The sequence below is a fragment of the Solea solea genome, chromosome 15 (assembly GCF_958295425.1).
Source record: "Solea solea chromosome 15, fSolSol10.1, whole genome shotgun sequence".
Classification (NCBI taxonomy): Eukaryota; Metazoa; Chordata; class Actinopteri; order Pleuronectiformes; family Soleidae; genus Solea; species Solea solea.
Genome location: NC_081148.1, coordinates 2,430,882 through 2,446,999, shown reverse-complemented (window position 1 = coordinate 2,446,999; position 16,118 = coordinate 2,430,882). Strand labels below are relative to the sequence as shown.

Genomic DNA, 16,118 nt, shown 5'->3' with positions numbered 1-16,118 from the left:
TATTTCTTCTAATGAGTTACCATGTTTGTTATAGTTGTATTTTCAAATGTCATATAATAATTTTAAGATGAAGAGTTCTTTGTTATTTTTCGTCCATCGTCCACACGGGGGTCCCTGGTGCTTTTGTTATTAAAGAACAAAAACAAAAAACCTTTTATTTTGAAACGGAGCGGAAACGGCTAGTCGTGGTGTCCTGAACGCGCTCGGGAGGATGCAGCCAGCGCTATCCGCGTTTGCTTCCTCTGTAACCCGGGTTAAACAACCACATTAGAGACCCGGTCCGGCTCCAGACCACTTCTTGAAAGCGGACTTGATCCGGGTGGACGTCTTCGCTCCGATATGAACGAGGGGGAAGGACTCCGGTTCCGGCGGCTGCACAGACCGCGGGTCATCACCGACGAGCTGCCCGAGGACCGACGCAAGGGTTCCGGGTAAGACACAGAACCAGGGCCGCAGTCAGGAAGAGAGGAAGCGCAGTGATGTTTGTTTGCTTTTGAAATATAAAAATAAACGAAACAAAATAACACACGGTCATATTATTGGCTACACCTGTTCAGTGCCTCTCACACACACACACACACACACACACACACACGTAAATTAGTGTATTAATCAGCCAATATCATGTGAATCCTTGAGTCTGTAAAATGTCAGAAAATGTTGATCAGGGTTTGTCAAAATTGGAAATGATTGAGTTTTGAGTGTGTGTGTGTGTGTGTGCGCGTGCGTGCGTGCGTGTGTGTGTGTACACACTGTTCTTCAATATTTATTCTTCCACATCAAACCAGTTCATGTTTTTATATACTTAAATGTTCCCCGCTGTCTGGTTATTGCTTAATGTTATTTTTTTCCTGTTTTAATTTACAAAAAACCACTATATATACACCATAGACCACGATATATACAGCGGAGAAAATAAGTATTGAACACGACAACATTTTTCTCAGTGAGTAAACTTCCGATGGGGCTATTGGGATGACATTTTCACCAGATGTCAGTAACAACCCAAGTTATCCACACATACAAAGAAATAAAAACATTCAATACTTATTTTCTCTGCTGTATATGGAAATATAAATCAAATCAATATTTCTATATGTCTTATCAATACTTTGTGTATATGTTGAATTTATATATATATAAAGGAGATATATATGGATATAAAGACTGCACACAGGAAGTGACAATATGCTGTAAGACATTTTCAGTATAATATACAATATTCACGTATTCAAGTGTGTGTGTGTGTGTGTGTGTCACAGCAGCACCTACAGTGGGAAGGTGTTTCAGGTGACACTGCTCTCTCTCGGTGGTTTCCTGCTTCTTCCTCTGTTCGTCGTCGTCGTCATCCTCGAGTCTCCGGTTCAACCTGAGGTGTTCAGGTGAGACACACACACACACACACACACACACACACACACACACAAACTGTAACTCTTAGAACACTATGTTAAAACAGAGTTTATAAGAATGTACATTATAGAGCGTCTTATGTCCTACAGACAGTCTGATGATTTTCTTTCATCATAAACTCACCCGAGCAAAAACTACTCCAATTTCTTTTTAAATTGTATTGAATTTGTGAAAAAAAAAAGAAGTATGCAATATAAAAACTAATCAGAACTTTGACTCAACAACGCATAACATGACGAAACAGGATGCACCTGCGGCACTGATCTGTGCCACCTGAGAACTAAGGCACTTAACTATCACAGTGACTGAACCTGAACCCTTTACCTAAACCTAACCTAAAACTAATTCTAACCCTCAAACCAGGTCTTAACCCTGAGAAAGCCCTGTAAAGATCTGAGGACCAGACAAAATGTCCTCACAAGGATATAGATACAAGTGTGTGTGCGTGTACACACACACTTGTATCTATATCCTTGTTCTTCAGGTTCTATCCAATATATTATATATAACAAACTAAACAAAGTCTTAACCTTAGTCCAAATATTAGTCTTAAACTTAACCAGTTCCTCAGAAATTAGGACCAGGATTTGGTCTCCATGAGGACTACTGGTCCTGACAAGGACATTTTATGCTCTTCCAAGTGTGTTTTATTTATTTTCAAAATAAAGCATAATAAATTTATCATACGCTGTGGTTTTTAAAATGTCTGCCCCCTGCTGGTGTCACTGTGCGCTGCAGTATGAAGGAGCCGCCGCTGATGAAGGGCTGCTGGGAATCGAACCTGAAGCTGAGGAAGGCTCAGCGACTCTTTGAAGACCAGGTCCTTGGACCCGAGTCCATCGTCAACATCGGAGGTGAGTTCGCAAATCAACCTCGCGATGATGAAGACAGAGCGGTGACAGACGTCTGTCTCGTGCGTCTCTGCAGATGTTTTGTTCTCTGGAACAGCCGACGGGAAAATCGTGAAGCTCGTCGGTCGAAGGATCCACACGGTGACGCGACTCGGGAAACCTCCCTGTGGTGAGAGGAAACACTGGGCTATGAATTTTGCCTTACATTAATGTTGGGTAATTTGAGAACTGATGTGAACTGATGTGTTTTTTCTGGACCTGAAGGATCCAGAGACGAGGAGCTGAACTGTGGGAGACCGTTGGGGATCAGGGTGGGACCCAACGGGACGCTCATCATCGCCGACGCTTACCTGGGCGTGTACGAGGTCAACCCCACCACAGGTGATACTTAGTATTCTTATTATTGTTATTATGATGCGTTCCATGACTTACCCAGGATGCACTTGTGTTTCCGACTTCTCAACAGGAATGTGGTGAACTCAAGAGTGAAGTTCAATTCAATTCAATGTTATTTGTATAGCACCAAATCATAACATACATGATCTCAGGTGTGTACATAGACAACATCAAGGAGAGCAGAGAAACACAACAGTTCACACAATGAGCAAACACTAGGCATCAGTGGAGAGAAAAAACTCCCTCTTAACAGAAGAAGAAATCTCTGACAGAACCAGACTCAGAGATGTGCAGCATCTGCCTCGACCGGTTGGGGTGAAAGGAAAATGGGGGACAGAGGAGAGGTGGGGGACAGAAAGGGGGGAGAGAAAGGACAAGAGGGAGATGAGATAGAGACAGAAGAGAGAGAGAGAAACCAGGAGCAGATACACAACAACTGTATCAAGTCACTCCCAGTCCAGACTTCTGACTTCCGATCTAAATGAAATGCACCATAATTAAATCAGATCGTTATAAATCAACATCCTGCAATGACTGGAAAGATGCAGCTCCCCCTTGTGGCACTTCAGCGGTGCATTTCCGTTGTAAATGGAACGTAGCGTTGCTGTTGTTGTTGTCAGTCTGACCTCCGTCTTCTTCCGCAGGTGAGACGACCCGGTTGGTGGCCGGCGGTCAGGTGGTCGCCGGGAGGAAGCTGTCGTTCATCAATGACGTGGCAGTGACGCAGGACGGAAAGAAGGTGTACTTCACCGTCTCCAGCAGCAGGTGGCAGCGCAAAGATTATCTGAACCTCATCATGGAGGCCACGGCTGACGGACGGTACGAGAGACATGTTACAGTGTGACCTGTTCAAATGTTTGATTTTACTATTAACTCCTGGTTTGTCAAACTAAAACTTCCTCTTTGTAAAACTGGAACTTCCTTGTAGTGAAAATGAGACTTCCTGCAGGACTTTCACAGTAAAAGCCTCAGGTTTGTGTGTTGTGGTCCCAGGGTGTTGGAGTACGACACCGTCACCAGAGAACTCAGTGTCATCATGGAAAACCTTCGCTTCCCAAACGGAATCCAGCTGCTTCCTGACGAGGAGTCGGTGCTGGTTGCCGAGACGACCATGGCGAGGATACGCAGGTGAGTCACCTGATCATGGTGATGATGTTGAGGGTTTCATGACTGAAGTAACCAGGTAACAAATAACCTTTTATTAGTTTCCAGTCAGTCAGTTGTGGACATATATAACAGGTCACTATTTGGCAGCCAGTCTGTCCTTGAATGTGTTGGGTAGCTCATTATTTGGCAGTCTGAATGTGGACATATATAACAGCTCATTATTTAGCAGTCAGTCCAATGGTGGATATATAGGACATCTCACTATTTGGCAATCAGTTTGAATGTGGCTATACAGTATAAGAGCTCATTATTTGGCAGTCAGTCTGAAGGTGGATATATAGAACATCTCACTATTTGACAGTCGGTTTGAATGTTGATATATAGAACAGCTCATTATTTGGCATATATGTATGTGTGTATCTATATATATATATATATATATATATGTATATGTATATATATATACATATATATGTATATATATATATATATATATATATATATATATATATATATACATATACATATATATATAATTGTCTCTCTGAGCCGTATCGTCCTCCATACTGTGTCTCAGCATGAGCTGATTACCATGCAGTGACCAGGTCTGTCCTTCTGTTGGCGATCCAGAGTCCACGTGGCCGGCTTGAATAAAGGCGGGATGGAGACGTTCATGGACAACCTTCCCGGTTTCCCTGACAACATCCGACCGAGCTCGACCGGAGGTTACTGGGTGGCCATGTCCGCGGTGCGGCCCAACCCCGGGTTCTCCATGCTGGACTTCCTGTCCCAGAGACCCTGGATCAAGAAACTCCTCTTCAAAGTAAGGACACACAGCAGGTCTCCAGGTCCAGGCGTCCATCCCGATCTAACAACACTCTGTCGTATCCTTCTGTCCTCCTTTCCTCCCTCCAGCTCTTCAGTCACGAGGTTCTGAATAAGTTCGTCACCCGCTACAGTTTAGTGGCGGAGCTCCACGACGGCGGCGTGTGCACGCGCAGCTTCCATGACCCCAGCGGTTTGGTGCTGGCCTACATCAGCGAGGTCCATGAGCATGACGGGAGTCTGTACCTGGGCTCCTTCCACTCGCCGTACATCGGAAAACTCGACCTGAACGATGTTTAAAAACGACAACCGCAGCTTCAAGACTCACGTGTCGGACATTTGAGACTCTGAGAGCGGTTTGACGACCAGTGGAGAGAAAAAACTTTGTGTGTATGAGATTGATTGATTGGTTGGTTGAATGATTGATTAACTCTCATCTGATTATTATTGATCTTCATTATCAGTTCTGTTTTGATATTTTTTTACATTTTGTTCAATTTGTTTCAGGCTAGCATGTCAGACAAGCTAATGTTATCTTATGTCAGGTGATGTTGGCTAAATTCAGCTAATCTCTGCTTTAATCTGCTAACCAGTAAATGTGAGCTAAATTCAGAGATTGTCATTTTACACCAGCTCATGTTGGCTAATGTTATGTAAAATAAGCTAATCAGTAGCTTGATCTGATTTCAGTGAGTGATGGCTAACGTCAGCTTAAATCAGAGTTTTGATTTTAAGAAAATGAATTTGAAGACGTCTGAAGATGCTAAAAATGTTCAACAAACATAACATACAATATAAACAAACCTTTTTTTCCCCTAAAAATGTATTAATTTATTATCTCATCTAATTTATGTCAATTAAAAAGCTTTTGAAATAAAGTTCAGTTCAATTCATAATTTATTCAGTTTCACATTTTTTTCCTGCTGTTCATCACCTGACCGGCAGAGGGTGACCCAGCTGACACGTGGAGACATAGAGGGTCTCAGGATTCACAGGGAAAATCCAGGATTCTGATTTCGTTTTCCCAGGGAGTGACCCAGACGTCTGAGTGACAGTGAAAGGTCTGAAACACACACACACACACGGTAAGATATTTGTGAAGGAGTTTTCCTGAGTGAAGATGGAATAGTCTGACCTGCTGCAGTTGACCTTCAGGCTGAAAGTCACACTGGGAGAAGTCGCTGTTTCCTTTACGACACACGGTTCTGGAAATGTCCACGTCCATGAAGTAACGTACGCCTCGAACAATCTGGAACAAAAAACACAAACATCTGGAACCTGGTTTCTCCCACAGAAACATGGTTTGTCTGAAGCTGTGTCGTACCTGTTTCTGCGCTCTGTGAACGGCAGAAGGTTTGAAGAGGAACGCGTCGTTTGATTGGTTGTTGAAGGAGTAGGTGGCGGCAAGGACGGCCTCCTGAAGGCCACGGTCTTCTTGGCTGATGTTGAATAGAGAACCAGGCATTCCTGAGACCAACCTCGCCTCTGCAGGAGCAGGAGCAGGAGGAAGAGGAAGAGGAGGAGGAGGAGGAGGAGGAGGAGTAGTTAGCCTGCTAGATTTTGGGATTTTAAGTAGGATTTTGAAGTCTTTTTAACTTTGATCTACAATTGAACATTGTTGCTTTGACGTTGCACTCATGACTCTTCAAGTTTCCAGTGAATGGAAAAGTTGGAAAAGTTTGTAAATTTGTTGAATAATCTTCACAAACATTTGTCTCTGTTTGTTTTTAAAACCGGATCAAGCGTAAACAAAGTAGACAAACGTTAACACGGACACAGGAAGTGTTGTTTTCTCACCCAGGACGACGAGCAGAGACCGAAACAGCAGCAGTGTCTTCATCGTCTTCTTCTTCTGTCACTCGTGTGTTTCCTGTGAGCGACCACACACCAGCCAGTCACTTCATACGTGTGTGATGTCACTTCCTGTACCTGCGCAGGAAGTCATTCTTGCTGAGTCATGCTCAGTGCAGTGACTGCTCTGCTTCCCATCATGCACTGCAGCTCAGCTGAACACAACACAAAATCCGATTATTGCTGTATTCAGGTTCAGGTAATTGGTTTATCCAGATTAATCTGGTTAATCTGAGATTACTGTCCAGCGTGGACGTTTGTGAAACCTGTATTCTCTTGAATATACACCAGGGGGCGACTTCTCAAACACTTCTCTAAAATGTCTCTTCAAAGACTGAAGGACAAATGTTTGTCCTCATCAAACACACACACACAGTCTCTTCTCATTAACAAGTCATTTAATCTCATTAATGAATTTAAAAATACAGATGTACAATATTAATACTTAAGTTTAATAAACTGTACACACCGTATATGCAAAATACACACACATAATCAATAATAATAATCAATACACATGAATTTATTTATTTATTTACACAAAGTTTGGACCAATAAATAAATAAATGGACGATATTTCAAACAAAAACATTTGAATTCATATTTGTTTATTGACTGATTCATTTATATGTGTGTTGTGCTGTTTGTCCCTTGTTGTCACGGTGATTCAACACAAACGTCCTGTTTCTCTGCTGGAGATTAGATTAATAATGTGACTTTCTCTGAAAAGTTTGTCGTCTCAGTGGACCATGGACACCAGTGGACGGACGTCCTCTGACTTGGACACCAGTGGACGGACGTCCTCTGACGTGGACACATCACAGAATGTCCCTTTAATGACCGGCTCAAACGTCCGCTGATAAACTTTAAAGTATTTTGGTGAAATTGGTGAAAACTCCTGAGTTTGTTGAAAACCACAAATGACATCATCGTCACGACCCTCGTGAGTGTGTGATGATGTCATCATGAGATATTGATGACATCATCATAGGGTGACACTTGCAGCCCTTTCTTTAGTCCAGAGTTGTAGTTGAAGCTGCCCAGAGTGACGCTGGGCTCTGATTGGTCCAAAGGTTTCAGGTTAAACTTTCGTTAAAAGAAACCTGATCACCGTCACAGAAAATTGGATCCGATTCAACGACGGCGTGAGCTGCACGAGCCAATCAGAGGCCTTTTATTGATATTTTGAGACGATGACGTTTGAATGCAGAACAGTGGTGGGGAGATTCTTACTTGACCACCAGAGGGCAGATTTTTCTCTGTAATCCAGTGAACTCCAGTGTATTGAGGGGCTGTAATGACGCTTTGGTACGAGATTTTTGTGTTTCCATTTGGAATAAAATGATTTAAAAGGGTCTATTTTTACAAGATTTACGAGAATCTCATAAAAACAGATTCTATATATTTTTTTTTAGGTGAATGCAATACGATAAATCGCTTCCGTAAAAAGTGCCTGGAACACGTAGCTTTACGATATAACAACGACAACTGTCGCATTATTAAGCATCGGAGTCAAGGACACTGTTAATAATATTAATTATAATATGTGATGCTAGCAAAGTCCACCATCACAGCTAAAGTAAACAAAACAGTACAACGTCAAACGAAATGTGTTTGTCGGCAATAGATGAGGTTAAGCGCAAATTTATAGCGAAATATGATAGCATTCCCAAACCGCCTTCTTCTTCTACTGTCGGGTTTTAAGTTGCATTACTGCCACCTGCTGGAGTTAGAAAACTCCTACACTAACCAATCCATCGGATTCTTTCTTAAGAATTCTTTCTTATTAAAATACCAAAACATATGCCGCTAATACACTGCTGCGTACACAGACAACTTTAGCTGTTAGCATTTAGCTTGTGAGCTGCATGAGGAAGGGCATCTGCTCACAGGTCAGTGCTAGCAAGCTAGTAAGCTGTGAAGCTAACTGTTCAGCCTGAAAAGAAGATGTTAGCATAAACGCAACATAAATATCGACAGAATGTCTCTTCTCATGTGTGTTTGATTTTTTTTCATAAATATTAACGAAAAAGAGAGAGAGAGAGAGAAATAGAAACTTAGAAACGTGATAAAGATCGCAGAAATCACTGCTTCAGTAAAAGTTCAGTTTGAGCTAAAGACGTGAAATCGAGCTAATTTAATCCTGGTTTCCTGCAACGTTCCCAGTCTATAAACGCTGAGTCATGTCAGTCAGTGGCTCCACCTGGTGGAAAGGTCATGTACTGTGTGACCCACCGTCGCTCATGTCTCAAACATCACGTGACAGCAGGTCACGTAGCGACCCGTCAACTTTAATTTCGTTCTCAGCCACAGGACTCCAGGTGCAGGAGAAAAGGCTCAGCCTCCAGGACTCCAGGTGCAGGAGAAAAGGCTGATGGGTATTTTCCTGCCCTACCAGTGATGGTTTTTGGACAGGTAGGCGATGAGTGCCACGGCCACGCCCACATAGATACCTGTCCCGATGGTGATTGACAGCACGGCCAGGAAGAGCGTCCGTCTCGAGCTGGAGCTGGCCAGGTGGAAGTCTCCTTTAGACACCGCCTTATTGGTCTGAGGGGGGTGGGGTCAGAGGCGGGAAGGACAAACCAGAGGTTAAATCAACAGGAAGTTGTGGGAGGAGCATAGCAATTATGCTAGGTTCACCTCTGTTGGGGACATTTGACTGTGAGGACGTTTGACTGTGAGGATGTTTGACTGTGAGGACATTTGACTGTGAAGACGTTTGACTGTGAGGAGGTTTGACTGTGAGGAGGTTTGACTGTGAGGACGTTTGACTGTGAGGAGGTTTGACTGTGAGGACGTTTGACTGTGAAGACGTTTGACTGTGAGGACATTTGACTGTTAGGACGTTTGACTGTGAAGACGTTTGACTGTGAGGACATTTGACTGTGAGGACGTTTGACTGTGAGGAGGTTTGACTGTGAGGACGTTTGACTGTGAGGAGGTTTGACTGTGAGGACATTTGACTGTTAGGACGTTTGACTGTGAGGAGGTTTGACTGTGAGGAGGTTTGACTGTGAGGACGTTTGACTGTGAAGACGTTTGACTATGAGGACATTTGACTGTTAGGACGTTTGACTGTGAGGAGGTTTGACTGTGAGGACATTTGACTGTGAAGACATTTGACTGTGAGGACATTTGACTGTGAGGACGTTTGACTGTGAGGAGGTTTGACTGTGAGGACATTTGACTGTGAAGACGTTTGACTGTGAGGACATTTGACTGTTAGGACGTTTGACTGTTAGGACGTTTGACTGTGAAGACGTTTGACTGTGAGGACATTTGACTGTGAGGACGTTTGACTGTGAGGACGTTTGACTGTGAGGAGGTTTGACTGTGAGGACATTTGACTGTTAGGACGTTTGACTGTGAGGAGGTTTGACTGTGAGGACGTTTGACTGTGAAGACGTTTGACTATGAGGACATTTGACTGTTAGGACGTTTGACTGTGAGGAGGTTTGACTGTGAGGACATTTGACTGTGAAGACATTTGACTGTGAGGACATTTGACTGTGAGGACGTTTGACTGTGAGGACGTTTGACTGTGAGGAGGTTTGACTGTGAGGACATTTGACTGTGAGGACGTTTGTGAGGACATTTGACTGTGAGGAGGTTTGACTGTGAGGAGGTTGACTGTGAGGAGGTTTGACTGTGAGGACATTTGTGAGGACATTTGACTGTGAGGACGTTTGACTGTGAGGACATTTGTGAGAACGTTTGACTGTGAGGAAGCTTGACTGTGAGGATGCTTGACTGTGAGGACATTTGACTGTGAGGACATTTGACTGTGAAGACATTTGACTGTGAGGACGTTTGTGAGGACATTTGACTGTGAGGACGTTTGACTGTGAGGAAATTTTTGAGGACATTTGACTGTGAGGACGTTTGACTGCAAGGACGTTTGACTGTGAGGACATTTGACTATGAGGACATTTGACTGTGAAGACATTTGACTGTGAGTACGTTTGTGAGGACATTTGACTGTGAGGACGTTTGACTGTGAGGACATTTTTGAGGACATTTGACTGTGAGGACATTTGTGAGGACGTTTGACTGTGAGGATGCTTGACTGTGAGGACATTTGTGAGGACGTTTGACTGTGGGAACATTTGTGATGACGTTTGACTGTGAGGACATTTGTTAGGACTTTTGACTGTGAGGACATTTGTGAGGACGTTTGACTGTGAGGACATTTGTGAGGACATTTGACTGTGAGGACTTCCTCTCTGCCTTCATTAAACTCCGCCTCCTCTTCCTCCTCTGTGTTGCCATTAGCAACCAGCCCTGTGTTATTATTTTTTTTTGGAGCTGTAGGAGTGCAGTTGCCATGGAAACCACATAAGATCAGCGACCACTGCACAATAACACACACAGACACACGCACCGTATGCGCACACACACCTTAACCAGGGAAAACAGAGATGACTCAGCATTTATTTAATGATTACACTAAAAGTTTTTTATTAAAAAAATGTAAACAACAAACTGTAAACATTCTTGTTTTTAAACACTCGCAGTATTTATGGAGTTAAAGGAACATTTCAATAAATAAATAATATCACATGTGCAAAATGGCTGACTTCCTGTTGGGTTTAAGTTCCTCATTTAGTTTTTTGTGTGTCCTAATCTGATAAACACGACACATCCTTCCCTCTTTTTTGTTCATGTTCAACTGTAAAAACACAGGTCAAAGGTCAGGACATGGACGAAGGCAGGCCTGTGTGTGTGTGTGTGCACGTGCGTGTGTGTGTTACAGGTATTACTCATGTTGTGGGGACCTCAATCTGTCCTGACAGTCACATTACGAAGACTTGTCTTCCTTATGGGGACAAAGAAAGAGTCCCATAATGTAAATGATTTCATTTTAAGTTATGGTTAGAGTTAGTCTTCAGAAAGTGAATGAATGTCCTCTGAAGTCATGGAAACCAGACCAGTGTGTGTGTGTGTGTGTGTGTGTGTGTGTGTGTGTGTGTGTGTGTTCTCACCTCATGTGACAGGTAGAACGCAGCGATGCCGAGAGGCCAGAAGCAGCAGAGCATCGAGAAGACGCTGAGACCCAGGTGATCTCTGGGAGGAGTCAACAGGAACGTGTCGTCACTGTCTGACTGAGAGGAGTAATCACTCTGCACACACACACACACAGTCTTAAGTCACATGTTCACGTCTTTATCTCACTGTTAAACTGAAGTTTGTAAACCACTCACTCTCCCACACCAAACCCCACAGAGAAAGTCAGTGATTTTAACATCACACACACACACAGGAGTTGTTGATCCACTGCTGCCTCCATCACTAAGTTCAAATGTCCTATTTTGTGATTTCGTCTTTTGAAAAACTTTGTTCAGATTGACCTCAGTGACACAAAGTGACCACACGAGGCAGCAGAGGACCAGCAGCTCCTGTGTCCTCGTGAGCTAAAATCACTGATTTTCTCTATGGGGTTTGGTGTGGGAGAGTGAGTTAGACTTAAACTGACGTAGATTTTATTACACGTATTTTTTTGAAGTGGCTAAAATCAGTTTTTTCCCGTTGTGTTTCCACTGAGAGCCAGCCTCCAAAACACTCAACTATCCCTTTAATGAATAATATTATAATCATGATAAACACTGACATCAGTAAGTCCCGCCCCCTGTCTGTGGTGTTATCAGATTAAACTGTGTCACAGTGAAGGTTACGTTCTTCACCTCCATCTCCTGGAATTCATCGTCGTCGTCGATGTTGTACGACAGTGTGTGGATTCTCGCGTCTTCTCCACAAAAGTCCAGACTCCTCCCATCAACGAAGAGCAGTGCCTCCTTGGTGGCGGCCATGGTGGGGAAAGACGTCAGGGCGGAGTCAGAGGTGAGCCCCTCGATGAAGGTGGTCTCGCAGCAGTCTCCGCCCCCTGCCTCCCCCCACGCTCGCAGGATGCTGTCTGGGGACAGCAGGAGGCCGGGGGCGGGCCTGGAGGCAGGGAGGAAAGCACTGGGGTTCAGGAGCTGAGGAGTTGAGGGGGTGCTTGCCATCACATGACCCTGGTACTGAGGAGCTGAGTATACAGACTCCGCCCCCAGCCCATGAGTGTTAATGAGACCTTTGTGTATGTAGCTTTCATCCCCACCCCCTCCTCCTCTCAGCGAGGAGGCGTCGGCCTCCTCTGCTCCTCCCTGCATCCCTCCTCCTCAGAGGTGTCGGTCAGAGGTCAGAGGTCAGACATCACAGGGTTAACTCATCTGAAAAACACAAAGACATTTATTGTTATGAACTTTTTGACTTTAACCGGGACTGAAGTGTGGCTAAGCCCCGCCCCCCATTCAGTGACGTTTGATCGCAGAAAGAAAACTCTGTGGACTAGCTAGCGTTGTTAGCATGAAGCTAACACAGTCTGGGTGTTTTTGCATGATTTTCTGATTAAGCTTCTTGGCTAAAGATGGTTTATTGGTGTTTAGCGAGAAGCTCCTTTACATGCTAACAAGCTTTAGCTTGTCCGTATTGATAAAACTGGACGTGCAGGACGTGGATGATTTTTCACCTGCATCTGCACGGGGGCACTGTGTCGCTAACACAAGTTCATTAGCTCAGCAGCTAATGAGCTAACTATATGTCCTACATATAAGTAGAGGGGGCGTTCCTGTGGAGAGCACCATTAGTAGTAATAAGCTAATGCAGCTAGCGAGCAAAGCTAATGTTTTAAGGGTGTCGCTAGTCAAATTTAAACATTGTTTCACAACAACAGAAAAAGCACAAAAGTTTGTCTGTGGAGGTCTGTGCTGAGGGGCGGGGCTTTAACGTAGGGCTAACATAGACACACCTGAGTGTGACATCATTCTCTGAGTATGTCATGTCTCACATCATTCAGAACCTTGAAGACAAAGTTTGTGTTTTTAAGTTTCCTTCGCTGTCACGGCGATGCACTGGAGGTTATCAGCGTAACCCTGGTTCTCTGAAAACAAGAAGTGGCCATTGGTGAATTCGGTTGTTGTCATGACAACCAATATAACGATTTTTAACACACACACACACACACACCTTGGATGTCAGAGTGATTGTGTGTTTGGTTGATTTCATAACAATGTTTACATTATATTATAATTACACGCACACACACACACACACACACACACACGGTCACATCTCATCACCTGAATGCCGGCAGTGTCACCCGCTCTGACGTCATCCCGTCCTGTGTTCACGAGAGGACAAAACACACTCGAGGTGAGACACGATCCCCCGCGTGTCCACGCTTCACACACCGGGCCATCCTCCGCTCTGCAGCCGCCCTCAGTGCGCTCCGAGCGGCGTGCACCGCCGACACGGTCCCGGTGAGAAGCTCCGGAGGTCCGGGACGAGAGAGCCCGAGAGACGAGCGTGTCAGGTGGAAGAGCAGGTGTCAGTGAGGACGGTGTGGACGGTTCTCCTGCAGAGAAGAGGAGGAGGAGGAGGAGGAGGAGGAGGAGGAGAGAGAGCGTGAGAGAGAGAGCGTGAGAGAGAGAGAGCATCAGATACTGTTCAAACCGTGGAGGAGGTTGTGTGTTGAATACAGAGGAGGTGTGTGTGTGTGTGTGTGTGTGTGTGGCAGCAGGAGAGGTTGCCTCCCCATGGTCCTAACTCCCATCACAGTCCTAATTGTTATTTCGATATTATTAAGTTCAAAGGGAAAGTTCAGTTCATTTTATGTAGGTGAGTTTGTATGAGGAACTGACTGTGCTGTGAGCGCCCCCTGCTGACGAGAAACAGCTTGAGACACAGCGGATGATTTTAACCACTTAACAAAAAGACACATAATAAAATCTACTCTATGTAATCTTCAAGAACACGTTCACATCTTTATCTCACTGTTAGACAGACGTTTGTAAACCACTCACTCTCCCACACCAAAGTCCATAGAGAAAGTCAGTGATTTTAGCTGGCGGAGGCACAGTGAGCTAGACATTTGAACTTAGTGGTGGAGGCAGCAGTGGGTCAACAACTCCTGTGTGTTGTGATGTTAAAATTACAGATTTTCTCTATGGGGTTTGGTGTGGGAGAGTGAGTCAGTCATTTAAGGAGGGAAAACACTTTGAGAGATGACGCCATACATATATACGTCTGACATCAAAAAAGTGGCCACCTGGATTTAACTAAGCAAATAGGTAAAGGGTTGCTGCAGTTGGTCAGGTCTAGGTTCAGATACATCATGTGCCCAAAGAATGAGGTCAGCTGACTACCTGAATATAATGAATGACCAGATTATTCCATCACTGCATTCTTTTATTCCCTGATGATATGGGCATATTCTAAGATATTCCAAGAAGATTCATCAGGCTCAAATTGTGAAAGAGTGGTTCAGGGAGCATGAGACATCATTTTCACCACAGAGTCCAGACCTTAACCCTATTGAGAATCTCTGGGATGTGCTGGAGAAGACTTTGCTCAGTGGCCCGACTCTCCCATCATCAATACAAGATCTTGGTGAAAAATCAATGCAACACTGGACGGAAATAAATCTTGTGACATTGCAGTAGCTTATGGAAACAATGCCACAGTGAATGAGTGAGTATTTAAAGCTAAAGGCGCTCCAACCATGTGACCCTTTTTTTTAGGTGGCGACTTTTTTTTGGCCAGGCAGTGAATATATGTATATCCAATGTAACTCATCTGGCCATTTTGTTTGACGGTGTTGTCCCGTGTTTACGCAGCAGGGGGCGCTCTGCTGACTTGACTCTGACAAACACAAGAAGAAGAAGGCCAGACGCTGCGGAGCGGCCGCCGTAGAAGAAGAAGAAGCGGCCGTTGACGCTGTTCCTGTCACAGAGCAAATGCGCATCCAGCAGCCCGGAGCCGCGGAGCGAACGAACGGCTACAGCCTGGGAAACGACACGTTAGCGCGGAAAAGAAAACAGCGCGTCAGGGCGAAGAACGAAACCGAGGGCAAAGTCTGTGGCACGGCAGGTAAGAGGGGACTCACCGCTCCCGACCTCGCGTTAGCGGCGGAACCGCGGTCCGGTAGCTGCCCGGGCAGGCCCGCCCCGGCTTTTCCGCGCTGACATGCACACAGCTCCGCCTGAGCCGAGCCGAACTCCGGCCCCGAGGGAGGAACACACCAGACCTGTGTTAGAAACCTACTCCGTACATGCTAATGTACTTAAAAACATCAACACGTAAACAGTGACTAAGCATTTTAGACATTAATACCACACACTTTTATTCATTTAAGCAGCCTGGCTGTCGACACCTGATTTCACAGAAATGTAACTTTAATAACATCATAGGGCTTTGCACGGTTTGTCGCTTTGATGTCGCGTCAGTTTAGTCGTTTAATAACTTTATATAAAGATTAAGTTCTGTTGTGCTCAGTTTTGTTCGAGCCGAATTTACCAGAAGATTCCACCACACTCCAGTGACGATATTAATGTGTATTTACGCTTTATCTTATCACCGTTAGTGCTCAGCGTTGTATTAAATCACAACATTTTACACGGGAGTTAGGTGTGACGTTTCTGTGCGGCGAGCATATGTTAGCCATGACTCAGTTTATACAGCGAACAAGTGGCTAATGTGAGCCGGTGACGCTAGCTAACCAGCTAACCAGCTAACCAGGTAAAGACAAACTTGTGTGTGAGAGAGAGAGAGAAAAAACTCGCTGCTTATGTTAGCCACTGTGCTAACGCAGTCATCTGTTGCATTCACACGAAATATGACGGGGCTCGGCCTATT

At 44.6% G+C, this 16,118-nt stretch overlaps 4 protein-coding genes across 13 annotated transcripts in view; 2 read left to right on the top strand and 2 right to left on the bottom strand.

Moving 5' to 3' along the window:
- Nucleotides 1–190: 190 nt before the first annotated feature.
- Nucleotides 191–5,484, top strand: apmap (adipocyte plasma membrane associated protein). Of its 2 annotated transcripts, none has more exons than XM_058651458.1 (9): nt 191–431; nt 1,266–1,382; nt 2,152–2,267; nt 2,341–2,433; nt 2,529–2,645; nt 3,305–3,479; nt 3,654–3,788; nt 4,398–4,590; nt 4,683–5,484. In XM_058651458.1, exons 1-9 carry the CDS (start codon nt 340–342, stop codon nt 4,890–4,892), a joined length of 1,248 nt encoding a protein of 415 aa, XP_058507441.1. In that variant the 5' UTR covers nt 191–339; the 3' UTR covers nt 4,893–5,484. The 2 variants fall into 2 exon arrangements, with proteins under 2 accessions (XP_058507441.1, XP_058507439.1); XM_058651456.1 differs by having other exon boundaries at nt 1,263–1,382.
- A 10-nt stretch (nt 5,485–5,494) lies between these two features.
- On the bottom strand, nt 5,495–6,491 carry LOC131473873 (cystatin-F). Its single transcript, XM_058651459.1, has 4 exons — nt 6,390–6,491; nt 5,917–6,077; nt 5,728–5,841; nt 5,495–5,655 (listed from the first exon to the last, which is right to left on the bottom strand). The coding sequence occupies exons 1-4, from the start codon at nt 6,430–6,432 to the stop codon at nt 5,575–5,577; spliced, it is 399 nt and encodes a 132-aa protein (XP_058507442.1). The 5' UTR covers nt 6,433–6,491; the 3' UTR covers nt 5,495–5,574.
- Nucleotides 6,492–6,861: 370 nt separating this feature from the next.
- Nucleotides 6,862–15,629, bottom strand: LOC131473640 (synapse differentiation-inducing gene protein 1). 5 transcript variants are annotated; one of them, XM_058651001.1, is made up of 6 exons: nt 15,370–15,629; nt 13,565–13,839; nt 13,273–13,365; nt 12,128–12,655; nt 11,429–11,566; nt 6,862–8,993 (listed from the first exon to the last, which is right to left on the bottom strand). In XM_058651001.1, the coding sequence occupies exons 4-6, from the start codon at nt 12,593–12,595 to the stop codon at nt 8,835–8,837; spliced, it is 765 nt and encodes a 254-aa protein (XP_058506984.1). In that variant the 5' UTR covers nt 12,596–12,655; nt 13,273–13,365; nt 13,565–13,839; nt 15,370–15,629; the 3' UTR covers nt 6,862–8,834. The 5 variants fall into 5 exon arrangements, with proteins under 5 accessions (XP_058506984.1, XP_058506982.1, XP_058506981.1 ...); XM_058650999.1 differs by having other exon boundaries at nt 13,234–13,365; nt 15,370–15,628; XM_058650998.1 differs by lacking the exon at nt 13,273–13,365 and having other exon boundaries at nt 15,370–15,628.
- Nucleotides 15,161–16,118, top strand: part of LOC131473615 (cullin-9) — a 31,019-nt gene continuing 30,061 nt past the window's right edge. For all 5 annotated transcript variants that reach the window (XM_058650945.1, XM_058650944.1, XM_058650942.1 and 2 more), the window contains exon 1: nt 15,161–15,353. In XM_058650945.1, coding sequence (XP_058506928.1) covers nt 15,221–15,353 — 133 coding nt within the window. In that variant the 5' untranslated portion in view covers nt 15,161–15,220. The remainder of the gene's footprint in view (nt 15,354–16,118) is intronic.

Coding starts and splice junctions, on each gene's coding strand:
- LOC131473640 (XM_058651001.1), bottom strand. CDS start 12,595: ATGCAGGGAGGAGCAGAGGAGGCCGACGCCTCCTCGCTGAGAGGAGGA. Junction 11,567..12,127: donor ATGAATTCCAGGAGATGGAG/GTGAAGAACGTA, acceptor GTGTGTGTGCAG/AGTGATTACTCCTCTCAGTC. Junction 8,994..11,428: donor CGTTCTACCTGTCACATGAG/GTGAGAACACAC, acceptor CACCCCCCTCAG/ACCAATAAGGCGGTGTCTAA.
- apmap (XM_058651456.1), top strand. CDS start 340: ATGAACGAGGGGGAAGGACTCCGGTTCCGGCGGCTGCACAGACCGCGG. Junction 2,268..2,340: donor GTCCATCGTCAACATCGGAG/GTGAGTTCGCAA, acceptor GCGTCTCTGCAG/ATGTTTTGTTCTCTGGAACA. Junction 3,789..4,397: donor ACCATGGCGAGGATACGCAG/GTGAGTCACCTG, acceptor TTGGCGATCCAG/AGTCCACGTGGCCGGCTTGA.
- LOC131473873 (XM_058651459.1), bottom strand. CDS start 6,432: ATGAAGACACTGCTGCTGTTTCGGTCTCTGCTCGTCGTCCTGG. Junction 6,078..6,389: donor GTCTCTGCTCGTCGTCCTGG/GTGAGAAAACAA, acceptor CTGCTCCTGCAG/AGGCGAGGTTGGTCTCAGGA. Junction 5,656..5,727: donor CTGAAGGTCAACTGCAGCAG/GTCAGACTATTC, acceptor TGTGTGTTTCAG/ACCTTTCACTGTCACTCAGA.